At 38.6% G+C, this 18,890-nt stretch overlaps 2 protein-coding genes across 7 annotated transcripts in view; one reads left to right on the forward strand and one right to left on the reverse strand.

Moving 5' to 3' along the window:
* The window catches only part of CC2D1B (coiled-coil and C2 domain containing 1B), a 133,763-nt gene that overhangs the window by 72,940 nt on the left and 41,933 nt on the right, over window positions 1–18,890 (forward strand). The gene's annotated exons all lie outside the window — the stretch shown is intronic.
* Window positions 1–18,890, reverse strand: part of ZFYVE9 (zinc finger FYVE-type containing 9) — a 94,767-nt gene that overhangs the window by 2,007 nt on the left and 73,870 nt on the right. Inside the window, exons 11-18 of the mRNA XM_073357703.1 lie at window positions 15,854–16,078; window positions 12,664–12,746; window positions 11,964–12,068; window positions 7,746–7,896; window positions 6,252–6,332; window positions 4,589–4,751; window positions 2,871–2,976; window positions 637–813 (exon numbers count right to left, since the gene is read on the reverse strand). Of these exons, the coding sequence (XP_073213804.1) occupies window positions 637–813; window positions 2,871–2,976; window positions 4,589–4,751; window positions 6,252–6,332; window positions 7,746–7,896; window positions 11,964–12,068; window positions 12,664–12,746; window positions 15,854–16,078 (1,091 nt within the window). The remainder of the gene's footprint in view (window positions 1–636; window positions 814–2,870; window positions 2,977–4,588; window positions 4,752–6,251; window positions 6,333–7,745; window positions 7,897–11,963; window positions 12,069–12,663; window positions 12,747–15,853; window positions 16,079–18,890) is intronic.

Raw genomic sequence — 18,890 nt, forward strand, 5'->3', positions numbered from 1 at the left:
GACATGATACACAAAGTGGGTGAGGTAATATCTTTTTATTGGACCAACTTCTATGGTTGGAAGACGCACGCTTTCACAGGGCTCTTCAGGTCTGGAAAAGGTAACCAGAGGGTCATAGCGAAATGCAAGATGGGATAGATTGTTAAGCATAAATGGTTAACACATACACAAGAAAACACCTGAAATGGAGGAGGCAATTAACGCCTCTGCAGTCATTGGACAAAGCAGGGTTAGTATGTTACAAATGGTGGTTGTAAGCCTTGAGGAGCCATAAAACCAGTCTCCTTATAGAGACCATGATTTTTTGGTGTCTAGCAGATATGAATTTAAGTTCCAGGCTCATCTTTTGAAAGTGTTGTGCGGGTTTCCTTTGAGGACAAGGACTGACAGGTCAAAATTACATGTTACAGTTACATGAATACAGGAAAGAAAAAAACCAGCCTCTTCCTCTAGAAAAAAATTGATTTTGCAGCATTAAGTGCTAATAGAGTAGCATTTAATGTTGCCAATTCCTAGGCTCCAGAATCAAGCAATATAATGGTTGAACTCTCATGTCCCCTTTTCAGCTCCCCCTCTCCACACCACCAAAATGAGATTACAGACAACTTAAACTAGTAGAAACTGTTTACAACTTACTTGATCAGAGTCAAGTGTAACACGCAGACCTAGCTTAGTCATTCCATCTTCCTTCAATAACTTAAGGTGAGGACAGAGAGCTAAGCAGAAAGCCTTGGCCACATTCTCAGTCAGTCTGCTATGATCTGCTGGGTCACTTAGACCATTATGTTGGTCATCATTCTCCAGAAAAAACACCTGAACAAAAAAAGGAGTGATCAACATGACCTACCAACCAGCTTTTACAAAAAAGAGCAGCATCAGACTGAGTGTAAAAAGAATATAAAAGACTGTCAATTAATACAGCTACTTAAGGACACTGCTGCCTTAGAAAAATGTTACATGAAGCAAAAAGGTTTTGATCAGCCCTTCACACTATTTGGGGACTTTCTGAAGACTCAAAGAAGAGCTGCTCCCCAGATAGAAGGTCTGCACCTGAGGGTCCTGAGATTGGGGGCACTAGCTGGACTCTGTCCAGGCTCCAGAGCACAGAGACTTGGATTCACCTCACAGCAGTCCTAATGGGTGACCAGGAAGGGGTGCTCACTAGAATCTGTAACAACTTAACACAGGGGCTGTCAAATAACTATTTAAAGGTGAAGTTTCACATTTGGTTCCGTTTACAGGATTTAAAATAACTCAAGTCTTCATCAGCATGAGTCCCCATCAATCCGATTTGATAACTGGGGATAAAGGGGTTTAAGAGTTATAAGGATATAGACTGGAATGGTCCTGATCTCTCACTCCTAGATTGATCCCAAAGTGCTCTAGGGACTTCGTATAAAAGGGTGTGCTCCAACTGAATCTAAAATCCCTGTTATGGAAATTCACAATACACCCTAGTAGTATAAGGGCTTCTGCGTGTATGCATTTCCACACTCTTGCCTTAGATAAAAAGACTTTTAAAACCTTATAACTAAACTAAACATCCCTTCCACTTCAGAAAATTACACTATCATTTTTGAAGCATGTTGTTATTAAAGTGACTTCAGAATAAATACTGTGTTATGGTAGAAACCCCCGCAATCTGAAAAAAGCCAGAATTTTTTATACAGTTATTAACTAAACATTGCAACATTCCCTCAAATCACCTTGAATGTTGGGAAAAGAATACATGTATGACAAGTGGCACAGCTAAAACTATCCTGGTTTCCCTTCAGCTAACACTAGCAAATTAATTGAAACAGTTTGCAAAGAACCATTTAACATTAACACTTCTGTGCTGACAAAAGCCATAGCTCCAGGTCAGTCCTGTAAGTCGAATACCACCATGGCCAATGCTGGGTGACAAAACAAATAACCCAAGTCATTTATACTATGGCACCTTGTTTTTAACTTTTCATACAATTAATCCACTAAGAGTGATCTTTTCTGGTTGTGTTTTTGCTGCCATTTCAGCGCTGAAGTTGCTCCATCCCCAAACTGTTAATAGGTCAATAAAGAGCAAGATTAAGTTTGAGAATTACAAAAAACCCAATCTTTTATAAAAACAGATTTAAGTTCCTTGGCACTGACAGTTTGCACCACACGGAATGGATAAATGCAGCTTGCAGCTCAAAAGAAATGATATTTAAAAACTGTTTGGGATTTTGTCTCCATTAAAGTAAAAGGCTCTTGCTGATTAGAACTTTAAATACAAATACACAGGCTTGTGCCCTTTAGATAATGGAAAGCTACAACACTTTCCCCAGCCCTCAACTTGAATGCAGATTCTCCCAAAATTCAGTAAAAGTGCAGTAGATGGGATGGCCGTGATGTGTGGTTACTTATTTCCAGGGCTCTGTAGCACCTCAAGACACATTTCAATGGCATGACATTGCCACTTGTACATTACGCAGTCACTGAAGACTTCCTGGCAGGTGCAAAGTAGGGATATAAAATACAAAACAATTAACTGGAAGCATGTGTCATTAACCCCCATCCCCGGGCCTGCGCCGGCCAGCCAGAGCACCCCTAGCCATGGCAGCCCCAGCCACACCAGCTCCACCCCTTTCCCTTTTAATCAGTTAAACAATTAAACAACATCATTTTAATTGTTTAAACGGTTAACTTTTTTAATGGATATTTACATCCCTATGGAAAAGGCCACTGTTGTTTCCCCATAAATCTTTGCTTTCAGTTTGGTGGGCAGAGCAAGTAGAGTTGGTTTCTCGTCAAAGGGAGGCATTCTGCAGAAGGGGGCTAAGTGTTATAGCTCCTTAGTCACAAAGTACCAAGACTCCTGTTTCATGTGCAGATTAGGTTTGTTTTCTTACCTCTGTCCACCTAATGACCTTTCCATTTGCTTTATACTCTGAGCCATGAAATATCTTCACACTGGTTATAGACTCCATGGATTTGCCATCAATGGGGCTTATAACACTAGAAAGAGGAAGGGAAAAACAGTTTTAAGTTAGCAGAATGCCTCCAAACACTAAATGCCATCATATAAAAGCTGATTTCAAATTTGGCCATCTGAGTAGATTTGCAGAACAGAGGACATTGTAAAGGAAAACCTCATATAAGGGTTGTAAAGGGCACTTATTTTGACTTACCTGGATTCTCAAAGTGACCCCACTGCAGGTTATTTCAAAAGTGAGCACTCTGCAGTTTAAACTGCCATACAGTGACTAGACACATTTGCTAAAAGGGACAAACACTAACTATCCCAGAAGGGAGCTCTCCAGAGAAAGATCTCTTTCAATGTACCAAACACAATGATACTGAATATCATCGCTAATTCCAGTTGTGGAGGTGTGAACTAGTGCATGGATCTCAGCAGTAATCAGGCTTTTTGAAATTGTCTTCCTGCTGTGTTGAGAGTTTACCCCAGATAATTACAATGGAGACAGCTGAAAAGTGCAGTGCTTTCTGCCACATCACACAGGAAAACAATCAGATACAGTATCTAGACTTGAAATCCTACTAGACTAGGTGGACTTGAGGCTGGGGAGTACAGAGGTAGCTTGCATTAGGTCTGCAATAGCCTTATATTTGAGCTGTGACCTCACAAGGGATTGATGAGCTCTCCACATATGGAACATGCAGAAACCTATGTAGATTTATTACACAGTGATTGGAATTTTATTTATTTATAAATATCAAACCAAACAGTACAATTCAGTCATGTCTAAAATGTTATTTACACTGAATTTAACAGAACAAGCAGCCTAACTAATGCCCTGAAATGGCCACTTCTGTGGGACTTCACAAACAGTCCCAAACACATGTGAAATGTCTTTACCTTAAGAACGGTCTCCTTTTCTAGGCTGCTGCTACTATCTATGTTTCTTCGAGTTTTCAACCTCACCCACCACACTGCATGCTTAAATTGCCATGTACTCGCCATCTTGCATTGATTGTCAAGGTTCCAGATTCAAGGTTATAGATTCACTGCTGCTGTCCAGCATGTATCAGATTTTACCTACACCACTACTGAATGTGAGCTTAGTGGAAGGAATAAGAAACTTTCCTAGCGTGCGAGATTCAGCACTCAAAAATTAGCAGCTAGATGGCCTTTTATAACCAGTATAATGGTTTAAAATAACTGGAAATTTGCAATAGCAGAAATCTTTCTGTAGCCTTGATAACTTTCTAAACTGATGCACTGAAGTTCTATTTACCTCCGCCCCATTTTAATAACGATACAAAGGTATGATCTCTCAAACTAATGGTGCAATTTTGCAAGGGGCTAAGCCCCTTCAATCCATACTGACTTGAGGAAGTCACTCTTTATCTTTCAGGATCAGCTCCTCAGAGTTTTAACAAACATATATGATAAAGACTTATTTTGCAAAAAGTCAATCACTGATTACTCTTCCTTTATCTTGTCACAAATGTAATCTGAGAAACTTGGAGCACTCTAAAAATCACAAAGCATGTGGATTCTTCTTCATGGATAGAACATGCTGTTAGTAAGCTATAGAGACACACAGCAGCAGACCAGAGCCAAATTAACACTGTAGAAGTGTCAAGGGATTATTCATCTACTCACCCCTTGTTAAAGTTTTTGTCATCTTCCACCCACTGAATATGAACATGTTCCTGAGGCTCTTCAGCATCTATTTTGCCACAAGTAATAGTGAAGTCTTTCATCTCTCTCAGAGCCTGCCTCAAGGAGTCCATGTTCTCAGCAGTTATCTGGACCATTACACCATCTAAGGAATCAATAATCATCATCATCAGAAACAACCAACAGCCACATTTAAGAAAGAACATTCAGAACAGAGCTAAAACCATTCTTCCTGTTACGATTCAATGTCAACGTGCAATATCTATTTGAAAGGCCATAAGTAATAACGCTATAGAAAGCTGTTGGTTTAGTAGCATTCCCATGTAACGTTTATGAACATGGCCTGGAGGACATACCAGTGGAAGCTGAAGTCTACTTACAGAACAGATTCAACCTTAGCAATGGCAACAATGAGTTTACGCACACAGCCCTGCCACTGCACTGCACCCCTGTTCTGGAGATCGCACCTCAAGATATGAGAGGTAAACGATCATGATCATTCAAATATTTGACCTCCAATGAGATTAGCAAGAAGGACTCCAGCAGTAGCAGTGTTTTTTGTGACGTGGACACTTGCCCACCAGGAATCCCACCACGGACAGCAACTCATTTCACGCAGGCTGTTAAACAAAAATAAGTCACAGCTTTTGGATATTACCAGCCTGAATAAATGGTGTTTCCACAAGTAACTTGGTAATGAACAGTTCCATAAAACAGCAAAAAGAAAAGTAGTACTTGTGGCACCTTAGAGACTAACCAATTTATTAGAGCATAAGCTCAGATGCATCTGAGGAAGTGAGCTGTAGCTCACGAAAGCTTATGCTCTAATAAATTGGTTAGTCTCTAAGGTGCCACAAGTACTCCTTTTCTTTTTGCGAATACAGACTAACACGGCTATTACTCTGAAATAAAACAGCAAGTTACTAATTCCTTGAGGTATCCCAACTCTCCAGCTGATGAGTTTCCAACTCTGCATCCTGAACTAAAAACAGATAATTTCTGGTTTAAGTAAAGAATGTACCAGAACAACATATACTCAGCCTTGTTTTAATGTGGCACTTTTAAAAGCCATGACCCTCCCCAAAAAATATAGGAGAGAGTGCACAAACTGGAGAATCAGCTCCATCATCGGACTCTGTTGGCAAAGGAAGAATGAACTATGGGGACACAACCCAGTCTGGACAACCTTGACCTTTCACGCTGTCACCTGACGATGTACTAGGATACAAACCTCAGAAATTTATAAGCTTGCCCACTGCAAGGCTATTAAATGAACAGGCTAATGCACAGCAAGGCTTCATCTCTTGCTAAGGAGATAAACTCCAAGTTTTTTATGCTTGCAATTTTCTACTTCAGTCAAGGATTGTAAGCTCTGATCCCCAGCACAGGAGCCAAGTATTTCATATCTATCCTAATTTTCTTGTACTGGTGTCCCAGGGCATCTGGACTAGTTATTCTCATTTTCTCAGTTAAATTAAGTTACAGGCCATAATGAAAAACTGTGTTTAGCTAAAGAGTGAGATAACACTGAGTAACCAGCGTGATTCTCAAATACCCAGGGCACAAGAACTAAGCTGTGCACACTGCTCAAATATAGTTATCAGGAGGGAAGCAATGTACTTTGAGCAAGCTGTTCATTCCTTACCTTCTACAATGCTGGACTTGGCAAGGTAGCCCGAAGAGGATTTTAAAGCTCCACTGAACACAAAGAAGCTGGCACCAGTCACTGCAATAACAAGACTGATTTTAGAGAGGCTCTTGTCAAAGCAATGCCTTATGCAAGAATCAGGTATTGTAGCTGTATCATCCACAGAAGACCTAATAACCTAAATAAGGAATTATGTAGCACAAAGTTATTATGATTCCAGTGTGTATCAGATGCTTGGGCAGCAAGGGTGCCCTTGTCTGATGATATTCTAAACTTGATGACAATTTTTGCCAACCTTAAAGAATGTTAATATTTAATTAGTTTCTTTTTCACTAAGAACGAGGGGTCTGTTTTAGGGGTAAACATGCACATTATGACCTTTAAAAAGTCCTCATGCGACTAGAAACAATCTTACTTGGGCTTTTTGCTGATGACATTGTACTACTGACCAGTCAGAAGGGGAGTGGCTCAAATTTTCTAAACTACCTACAAGACAGCTTAAAAGCAAAAGCCCTTGGAATGGCCATTGTGTTTCCAATACAACAAAGGAGTTCCTTGAAATCCATCCTCCCATGCTCTAGTACAGAAGATACTACTTAGAAATTAGTGCCAGCCCTAAAGGAACCGACATGCCAACACATATGCTGAAATTGTGAGTGAAGATCATGAATGTTCAGGGTTAGAAACGTATCTTTTATTGTACTCATTTGGAGACATCATAGAGCTTCTAACATAAGATTATCAACTCTGACATGAAGTCTGGTTAAAAAAAAAGCTCTAACATTTTAATTCTTAAAATGCTAAGTTGCTATTGCATCATTTCACCTGGTCTTAACAAAAAATAAAGCCTGAAAATCAAATGGTCTAATTAACATACACACAGAAAGCTCTTGCAGCTCTCGGTGAGGAGGGGTTAGGTACATAAAGGCCAGATCTGTATTACAAATGTACATTGGTATAACTACGTCCCTGAGGGGTATAAAAACCTGCTTTATTTTATGTCAGTTATGTGAGGCCCTTGAACTCCTGGCAAGCTGCCAACTCACATCTCAGCTGGACAAATACTGAACACCAACAGTAACCATAGAGCGGTGTGATCTGAAAAATCCACATCAACAGTACGCAATACTTCAAACACCAGATTAAACTGTGGACATTGAAAAGGAGTGCCAGGAGGATGGGCAGGGTAATCCAGAAGCAAATAGGGCACTTTCTTATTATTCACACATTTGCATTGGGCCTTCCCATTATGCCGCATGTATGGAAGCCATGCCCCCATCAAGTCCTAGGAGCTCTCTAATCATACAATAATAACTGGTTTCTGTACGAAATATTAATTTCAGAAGGTCCATGAATTAAAGACAAAACCTGTTTTGGCATATTTACAAAGTAATATGCTTTAATGGCAGCACAATAGACAAAAGAAAGTCATGCAAGATGCTCTGGGTGGGAAAAGCCTCCATCTGCTCCCTTAGATCAGTCCCATCTCACCCTTTCTTGGCTGATTATGAATACTGATGGCCTGCGTCTGGTAGTTCCCATCATCATTCTGGACACACACTAGGTGAGAGTCTGCTTTCTCATTGAAGCATGCTCCCCCAGCTAGAACATGCTCATTAGATTTGTTCATGGCTTTCATCATCTGCAAACAAAAAGAAAGTTTATCACTTTCATTTAGCCTTAAATCCTGCACATGGATTATTAGCATAAACAGTGGCTTGTGTGGTTTAATCTGGTTGAAGAATCTTATTAGAATGTATCCAACTGTGACACCTTTGCAAAGACTAGCAAACTTAGTGACAACCCTCACAGCATAAAATTTTCAGAAGCACCTATGGCCCATTTTCAAGAGTGCCTAAATCTCACTGAAAGTGGAATTTAGGAGCGTAAGCATGTAAGATTAATTGTGGAGACAAGGTGGGTGAGGTAATCTCTTTTATTGGACCAACTTTTGTTCATGAGAGAAACAAGCTTTCAAGCTCTCACAGAGCACTTCTTCAAGTCTGGAGTGTGTAAACTCTGTAAACTCAAAAGCTGGTCTCGACAACAGAAGTTAGTCCAATAAAAGAGATTACCTCACCCCTTGTGTCTCTAATATCTTGGGACCAACATAGCTAAAACACTACTGCATATAAGATTAATTATAACATCCTCTCAATGAAACCCCAAAAAGCAAGGAAAATATCACGTTATGGGACACTTCTTAACAGTAGCCTTGTGCTTACATTTTCACTGACAGCACTAGACACTACACACTGTCTTCTGTCTCCAAGTGAAAAGGAAGCCCATTACACACAACACATTAATCTCCCACTCAGTACAACACAAAACCTTACTTACAATGTCAGCAAATATTCAATACTCACATATATGCACAGGTTAAGTGTGGTGTGTTTTGGGGGGGGGAGAAATGAGATCATAGTTAAGGTTTTGTATTACTGTAGTGTGTTTCATCACTGGTTTCAGCACCTCATGTTCCAAAGGTAAGACTTTAGTGAAATGGGAGCCACCTTTACCAAGGGTACCGTTTGCCCTCAGTCCCATTAGAAACAACATGGCAGCCTCACTTTCACATGGCAAGGCATTAGCGAAATGACAGGCATCTGTACAGCGGGCAGGAATAACTTCAATGCAACTGGATTTCTTAAGTCCCAGTGAAAGTTAGAGGAAATGACAATCATTTTGAGTACTGGAAAATGATGAGTGTAAAGGTAAAGACAGGATAAAGTAATTGTTAATAACTTTGCTTAATTACAAGCACGTCTCCAAATATAGCCCATGCATGAGATTTCAATAGTTTTAACTGGACAGTCTGAATGATACAAACCAGTCTTCAGTTAGAACAGGGGGTGAAAAAAAATGTTCTCAAAAGTCTCATGTTTAAAAACAGATTGAGACTCTCCAGAAAATTCAATTTTTTCTGTGCTGTAAATTTTGAGGAAGATGCATTGTATTCTTCACATAAACAAGAGGCTGAACCCCTGCTTCAAACAGAAAACTGAACCCAACCTAATACAGAGGTGCTGATACACCTTTTTACAACAGGCATTTCCGCAAGGTTCAGTTTAGCACAGTTAGCAAAGAGTACAAAACTGAAGATAACAAATACATAAACACTGGACAAAAGGTTAAACCATACTGAAATTAACTACCATATATTGTGTATTGCATATACAATCTTCAAGTACAATAGATTTAGATCCATACCGGTTGAAATGGGGACTTTTTTCCCCTTCACAATGGTATTCAAGAATTAATACACCTTATAATTCAGTTACTAGCCTTCCTGTATCTTTCCGCCTCAGTAACTCCATCTTTTCAAATCTCATCTAAAAATAGCTCTTCCCATTGCCTATATACATATTTTCACTCTCCCTTGCTATTACTACCACTCTAAAGCACGTTGGAATGCATTTTGTATGGAAAACCTGGTATGAAACGCTGTTATATGAAACCTTATACAAAATGCAGCATCTGCTCTGATGCTATAAGAGCTTTTAAAAATGCCATTCTACACAGGAAACACCTTGATAAGGTCTCTTCGAGTCTGAAAAAGTGATACGTTTTAGGCACAACTCTTATAAGGCAATTGCTTGTTCTCTTAAAGGAATACATATTACTTCTTGAGAGCCAGTATGGTCTGAATACAGAACTGGGAGCTAGAAGCTCCTCAATTCTACTCCTGGCTCTGTCATGGCCCCCTGTATGCCTGTGGGCTTGTCATTTAGCTGCTGTCTCAGTTTCCCAATCTGTAAAATGAGTATAATACTATATCCCTCTCACTGATGCAGTGTAAGTACCCCTCCTCTCCACATACTCTCCTTTCCTCAGGTCTCCACCCAGCATCCCATTGGGGCTAAAAGGTTTACATTCAATGCATCCTCTTGATGCATCAAGGCATTCCTTGCTACATCGATGCATGTGTCAGGAGAAGTATCCTCAGAGATCCTAGCCCCTCCAGAGACTGGGTGGTGGACTCCGGTTGCCCCCACCCCATCCTTGAAGAAAAAAAGATTAAATGCATAAAGCATATAGCTCTGTTTACAACATTATTGTTACAAATGTAAACACAAGAGGTCAAGAACTGCAAAATTTAGCATTGTAGCAACAGTTACATTTTGGATTATTAATTAGACAAAATTCAAATTAAATTTAATATATATATATAGTTTACAAAGTTAATATTATTTGAGAATTTGAACCCTAGCATTTCTTGAGTTGTGTGTTCAAAATTGCAATGGTTACTTTATATTAACAATACCTTTTGAAATTGAATTTGACTTTCTTACCTTCCAGGAGTTATCTGTTCCTATTTTACATTGGTTCAAATAATTGTATAGCTCAAACTCTCAAATTTAGTCATACTTCAACCATTATACATTTAAACTAAGAGAGGTTAGTCTAGAAATTATTTTTAAACTAAGTTCTTCCATATATTTTGTTCAATAATCCACTGAATTCAGGGCTTCCCTCCAGAGAAATAGACAATTCTAGTTTGACTCCAAAATCAATTTTTAACTTTATTATGAACCACATTGCATCCTACAATTTCAAGACTTCACTTCATCAGATAAGTTCTGCAGTGCTTGTGGAATCTTGATATCTGCTCTGTTTTTACAGAACTGTGGAGGGACTGGTCCTGAGCAACCCCTATTAGTTTTTCCTCAAAAATTCAAATTTGGTGATCCCCTTATATCCATAACCCAGAAGCTGTTTGTTCAGGTATTTTTTTCAAGTGATCTATCAGCAGGATATCAAAGGGCTAATCCTAGTCTATTGCCCAGATTCATATGTTGTATCTATACAAAATTCTCTGTTTGCAAATCTCTCTAGTGCTTGCAGGAATCTACCTGGACAAATAATTTCTCTTTGAAAGAATTAATACAAATGCATGCTTTTCTCCAATTGATGCTCCATCTCTATTTGGCAAGAAACATTTAGTATCAAAATCCATTTCTCTCCTATTCTGTATTCCATTCTTATTTGGTGCTATATCGTAGTTGGAAAGCATAAGACTGACTCCTGTCTCTGCTACTGATTTCCTTTAAAACCTCAAGGAGATCATTTGTCACTAGCCCTTTAGATATGTCACCACTGAATTATCACTTTTCCATTCTTTGGTCCCCAATATTGTTCAAATCACTCAACTATGATTGTCACTCAGCAGTTTGACTGTCAACATCAACTAAGTCTAAAAGACAGCTGAAGCTTTTCTCATGCAATTAAATCGAACTCTTATTTCAAATGTACAGAGATATATTTTGCACTAAAATCGACAAAGAGCCAACAAATACTTTCACAAACACTATGAACACCCAACATGTACTTGGAGAAAGTTCATTTTTTCCAGGCTTTACACCCATACAGCATGTGTTATTTAACGGATTCATTTACTCAAATCAGAATAGTATGTGCAACTCTCTAACCCCAGATTTTCAATTAATTGCATTTGAAGTATATTTAAAAGTAATAACCTCTGTATAAGAGCAACTATCCATTATTTTTAACTAATGCCACATTGAATTGATCTGTGCATAACTCATTTCTGTAGGCAATTCATATATAAAAAATATATACGTAATACATTTATAGTTTAATTCTGAGGCAGTTTTCACTGGCAGTGGCAAACACAATAAATTCCTTTGGACCCAATCCCTCTTATCTTTAAATTGTACTAGACTAAACATATATATTTACTCTAAGTATTACCTCATTATATCTGTTGCTGGGGATTTTGATGCTGGTTTTTCTCACTTCCATATCAACCACTAAACCTTGGACCACTGGCAATGTATACTGGTAATTTCTGAAGTCCTTGTGTTTTAGAGGAACAAAGAAGTGAAACAACGTAGTCATTAGTGATACAGAGTAGCTCTCCTTTCAGAAAGAGACGAAGGTACAGAACTATTAAATAGAAGTATAATGCATAAAACTTAATATTCTCCTGACTATATTACTCTATATAGGAAAATTTTCTCTGCATTCTGCTAGATGAGACAGAGACCTCAGATTCAGCAGGAGTGAGAGTAAGTCATGTTCCCTACACTTTAGAATTAACAAGTTAGCTCCAGCTGGAACTTTCTATAATCACAGAATTATGACTACATTTTTGAAGAGTGGTCTGAGCAGCTAAATTTAGATCCAGATCCAAAAATATACAGCTGTTTAAGACCCAGAGTTTTGATTTGGGCAATCATTAATATTTATTGCATCATCAAAAGTTGCTGTCTGATATCTAGATTAGACAATAGGACACCACCCAAATAACACAATACCAGTATTTCCTTATCATAGTGTTTTGAAAGTTAGTTACTATACAAATAAATTAAGATAATCATAGCACAACACTCCCCTTTTCTTCCATATATACAGAGAGAACAAACAAACAAAAACCCCACTCATCACTTACTGCAAGAAGATTCATAATTGTGTGTCCAGTCTCCCCAAACAATGGCTTACGAAATCTGACGCTGAAAAGTGGGCATGGATAAACTAGGAAAATTTTTAAAAATGAATAATCAGATTCACCTATTGAAAGGTTATGTAAAAAACGGACTGAATCTAAGCCTCTTCATATAGGAACATTTCAACAGAAGGACTAAAAGTACATTTCTGACATGCCAATGGCAGCAAAATATCTGCATTCCCTGGCATACTTATCCATATCTATGAAATTTTATCTATGATACAACTCAACATGCACAGGGATTTGCTCGGTCATGTTATATTATATTGCAGCAGATTTCTGACGAAAAATGAACTAAATATAAATTATGCCAAGATTTCCAAAATGGATGTCTAAAGTAAGGCTCTTAAATACTTATTTAGGCACCTAAATAAGTGCCCTTATTTTCTAAAGTACTGTGCACGCAAAGCTACTGAAATCCATGACAGCCTCTGCGGCACAGCAGCTTTGAATATCAGATCATGTGTTTAAGTGTTCAGAGATGGACTGTGACCCTAACATTCAGCAGCCACTTTGGAAAATCTTAGTTATAATAGATACACATAAAAGTTAAACTAATTACACGCACCACCACCCCCAACCAAACAATGAATGCCGAAATTAGTGATCTTTATTAATGTGGTTGTTAATGTTTTAATAATCACCTACAAACATCATCATTTTTCATTAAATTCTGTTGCTTGCTTCCTATTATAACTCAATAATATATATTTTTATTAGGGCTGTCAATTAATCGCAGTTAACTCACGCGATTAAAAAAATTTATTGCTTTTAAATTGCACTGTTAAACAATAGAATACCAACTGAAATTTATTAAATATTTTTGATGTTTTCTACATTTTCAAATATATTGATTTCAATTGCAACACAGAATACAAAGTGTACAGGGCTCACTTTATATTGTTCTTATTACAAATATTTGCACTGTAAAAATGATAAACAAAAGAAATAGTATTTTTCAATTCACCTCAGACAAGTACTGTCGTGCAATCACTTCATCTACTTACAAATGTAGATTTTTTTTTGTTACATAACTGCACTCAAACAAAACAATGTAAAACGTTAGAGCCGACAAGTCCACTCAGCCCTACTTCTTGTTCAGCCAATCTCTAAGAGAAACAAGTTTGTTTATATTTATGGGAGTTATATTGCCCGCTTCTTATTTACAAAGTCACCTGAAAGCGAGAACAGCCGTTTGCATGACACTTTTGTAGCCAGCATTGCAAGGTATTTACAAGTCAGATATGCTACACATTCGTATGCCCCTTCATGCTTTGGCCACCATTCCAGAGATCATACTTCCACGCTGATGACACTCCTTAAAAAAATAATGCGTTAAATAATTTGTGACTGAACTCCTTGGGGAAAATTATATGCCTCTTGCTCTGTTATAGCAGTCTTGGATGATGACCCAGCACATGTTCATTTTAAGAACACTTTCACTGCAAATTTGACAAAACACAAAGAAAGTACCAATGTGAGATTTGTAAAGATAGTTACAGCACTCGACACAAGGTTTAAGCATCTGAAGTGCCTTCCAAAATCTGAGAGGGACGAGGTGTGGAACAAGCTTTCAGAAGTCTTAAAAGAGCAACACCCAATGCAGAAACTACAGAATACGAACCATCAAAAAAGAAAATCATCGTTTTGCTGGTGGCATCTGACTCAGATGATGAAAATGAACATATGTCAAGCCGCACTGCTTTGGATTGTTATTGAGCAAAACTCCTCAACAGCATGGACGCATGTCCTCTGGAATGATGGTTGAAGCATGAAGGGACATATGAATCTTTGGCACATCGGGCATGTAAATATCTTGCAATGCAGGCTACAACAGTGCCATGCAAATGCCTGTTCTCACTTTCAGGTGACATTGTAAACAAGAAGTGGGCAGCATTTCTGTAAACAAACTTGTTTGTCTTAGCAGTTGGCTGAACAAGTAGGACGAGTGGACTTGTCAGCTCTAAAGATTTACATTGTTTTGTTTTTGAATGAGGTTTTATTTTTTTTACATAATTCTACATTTGTAAGTTCAACTTTCATGATAAAGAGATTGTGCTACAGTACTTGTATTAGGTGAATTGAAAAACACTATTTTTAGTTTTTTACAGTGTAAATATTTGTAATAAAAAATAAATACAAAGTGAGCACTGTACACTTTGTATTCTGTGTGGTAATTGAAATCAATATATTGGAAAATGTAGAAAACATCCAAAATATTTAAATAAATGGTATTCTATTATTATTTAATAGTGCAATTAATCGCGATACAGTCCTAATTTGTATGTGATAAGAAAAGTTTGATCTACAAAGCCTGTGAAAATTTCCAGTGGATGTTTTTTGACTCTCAGTGACACCAACTTAAATTTTAATATCATTGTTTGGCAAGCCTGTGAAATATATTTTACTAATGCTATGGGAAGTTACAGTGCTGGTGCACAAAGAAGAATCTAAAACGTATTTTTCACAGCAAGTCAGCTTTAAACTGACCTACCAACCAGGCAGCAGATGAATAGTGCAGAAAGCCCTTAGCTTTTCCGGTAGCCAATTAGGAGTTAACACGACTTCTTTTAGACCCAAATATGGACAGTGCCATTCTGGGAATATTTTATGCCAGTTTTAGACTTTGTCCAACTAAAGAACTCTCTGTAGCCTGCTGTCATCAGCTGGTACTGCCTTTTTATAAAGTACTGTAAGTTAGTTTCACCTGCATATATATTACCATTTTTTAGATTAGCATAGTTGAGAAACCTAAAAACTAAAGAGAAGCCTCCATTTCACTAAGCATGTAATGAATTTCACAGTATCAAAAGCAGCTTTTTGCCCTAAATAGAACAACTGCCTCAGACTTACCATGTACTGTTCTTCTATTTTAGGTCACAGGTTGTGTTACCAGGACCTCAGTTAATTGTTAGCTGGTTAATAGTTTTAATTGTAGCTAAAAAGTTTTAGGTCATATGACTGACTTAGTAAAGTATCTATCTACAGGCACAATCACTGGGGTTGTGGTTAGTGGGGCACATTCCCCACAATCACTATTCCTGTATATCTGATGTACATAACCACAGCACTCAGAAATGTCACCCAAACACAGACACAGGTTACTAGAGTTAAGAGAACACAGGCTACTTACGTCTGTATTCAGCTCCAAGTCTCAGCATCAGTCGGATGGGGAACACTTTAGCCCAGGGAGTCTCCCATTTCTGAACGAGAATACCAAACAAGTAGGGCGGAGTTGGGAGCACCAGGTCCTGCAGTGACTGATATGTAGATGTCACATATAAAAATCCACCATGTTCCTTACTGCCAAGAAAACTCTGGCTGAAAAAGGAGTGTCCCAAGCTGCCCACGACATTACCTAGGAACCATGAAGTTCATTATTTTACTGCCCTAAAGTCTGCACCAAAAAATTCACTAACTTGTTTTAAAAGAGAAAAATAAGATTAAACACACACTTTTCTTCCTGGAATTACATCCTTAGTTAACTCCCATTAGTCACATTACAGAATGAAAATACCTGCTACCCAAGAACATTCAAGTTACCCCTTATTCTACAGTATCTCTGTGCTGGAATTTTCACCCCAGACTACAGATGCATCCAAAAATATTGGGGAGGCAACAGATTTGTTCAACCATTGCAAATTATACCAATCCTTGAAACCAAGTTTAGAAAAGTTTTACACATTCAATAAGCGATTCCCACATCATGTCAAGCTTTGTGCTCTGCTGCATCAGTGGTGTCCCTCATTTTGGGTTTCCCAAGCATCTTAGAGGTCAATGTGATGCAACTAGGTCTTAAAGCTTAAAAACGTAGGGCTTGTCTACACTTAAAATGCTAGAGTGGCGCAGCTGCAGCGCTTCACTATCTAAGCCAACAGGATGGATTCTCCCTTCAGCGTAGGTAATCCACCTCCCCAAGAGGCAGTAAGTAGGCCGCCAGAAGAATTCTTCTGTAGACCTAGCGCTGTCTAGATAGGGATTCAGGTCTGTTTAACTATGCCACTAAGGGGTGTGGATTTTTCACACTGCTGACCGATGTAGTTAAATCAACCTAATTTTCTAGTGTAGATGGGGTCTTAGAAAAATAAAAGCAATTCTGCTCCACTTAATATCCACTTGTGACATGTGCAACCATGAGTCTTGAAACGTTTATGAGGCCAGATTTGTAGGAGCACATACACAAAAGAGCATACATTCATTTTGGTATTTGCCTGATTTAGGTCCATGCATGTGTGTAAGTCAGGGATTGTGCACACAGCTACATAGGCACCTCAATTTTTACATGCACATCAGGGGATAGATTACATGTTTACTACGCTATCGAGTCATACTTAGAGAAAAAGACAGTTACTTTGATATGCACCTCAAGTATGAATGGAGCTTGCTTTCAATTTTGTTATTCATGTGCAATTCAAGAGGTGTATTACACTGAGATTAAGGATCCACTGAAAGTTTGGCTTCCACGGTGCCTAAGGCTATGAAAACCCCTAACAGAAAATCTATTTTCAGTTCTTTCATGACCTTACATGGAATCTCCAATGCAGAAACTGGACACGTTTGTTTAATGAATCAGGTCCTCAGATGCTGCTACTTGAAAAAGGAAGAGAGTTTTGTGGCAAAACAGCACAAATACATTTGGCCAAATCAGTAACGTCTGTTTTTTTTAATTTTACACAAACGGATACAGTACCCGCATAAACATTCTGAAGATCTGGGTCAGTTGAAGAATTACATAAGAGTGTTTAGTTTAGTTTATGTAAATTGCAGCTGAGACGGATACAGGAGAAATATCACTAATTCTAAATCAAAATTCTATTCTTTGATCCTAATAAGCAAAAATTTTACTGACGGAATCGTTTTATGAACTAAAGTTAATTAGATAATTAAGAAAACATTTAACAAAATGTTATTACTATCCACCAATCAAGAGATGCATCCTGATCATTCATTTTGGCAAACACAAAATTCTTTCCCCCTTTTTTAAACAGAGAGTAAGTGGATGCAAGTGTTGATGAAAGGTGCTGGCAGGCCTTGAGACTGACCTCTATCTACAAAATAGGTACAGCAAGGATTGTGAAAGCACAAGGAAATGTTTCCACATGTACTTCAACTCCATTGACTGGGGTGACCACCACCTGAGGGGAGAGAAGTTCAGTCTCCCTGGCTCATTTAATCCTTGGCCTTTCTGTTGTAAGAATATAACTAGCTATGCAACATTTAAACAAAGTTTTGATTAAAACATCAAGTAGTAACACACACAGCTCGTGTACACAAAATACACTAATGTGCTTCCCTTTATTGAAGGGCACAACGAGGTTTAAATAATGTATGGAGACATCTGGTAACATTTCTCATCCTTACTGAATGTCAGAATTCGTGTTTTATTAATTTAGGATTTACAAAGACAACACATGCTGCTCTTAGGGAGGGGAGATCACACTTCATGGAGGGGACTGTGGTCTGGCCTTCATGCCATCTCTGGAGACCCAAGAGGAATCTTGGCACCAATCTCTTCGATCTGGAGCAGTGGTTCTCAACCTATTCACCATTGTGGGCTGAATATGCAGCTCTCTGTATGTTATGTGGGTCACATCCACACAATATATATATAGTACCCGAATGGCCTTGAGGATGTCACATGGGCCGCAGCTGTGTGCTGATTGGTCCACAAGCGGCCCACAGGTTGAGAACCACAGGTCTGGAGGCATCCATGCCGAAGGCCAGCTCTTCTGCAACTATTCCAGGGCTTTCTTTATTCCAGTAGCATGGCCGACTTGATAAGTGTGCTCCTGCTGGCTGTCCTACATGTGTACATTCCCTCCCTTCTGAGAGAGGAACAGAGAGAGTGTCAAGGGGAAGTTAACTGCCCTCTAAAAAGTAGTAGTTGCTGCTGAATTTCCTCCACAAGTGTCAGCGGGTCTGCTACGCGAGATCGCTGTGCAGGCATTGATCTCGGTCTCCACACTTCTGCTACAGCTGTCCGTGCCTCTGAAGCCCAGAGTCCCCTCATTGACTACTGTTAATTTAAGGCAACATTCATGTTCATTTTAAAGCAGTTACTAATGCTTTGCTCCATGCCACACAGTTGAGAGGAACACTGGGTCTTAAGTTAGTAAAATCTCAGTCACATCGAAGTAGCTATATCGACACTCAGAACGGTAGATGTGGCA

Source organism: Lepidochelys kempii, chromosome 8 (genome assembly GCF_965140265.1).
Source record: "Lepidochelys kempii isolate rLepKem1 chromosome 8, rLepKem1.hap2, whole genome shotgun sequence".
Lineage (NCBI taxonomy): Eukaryota > Metazoa > Chordata > Testudines > Cheloniidae > Lepidochelys > Lepidochelys kempii.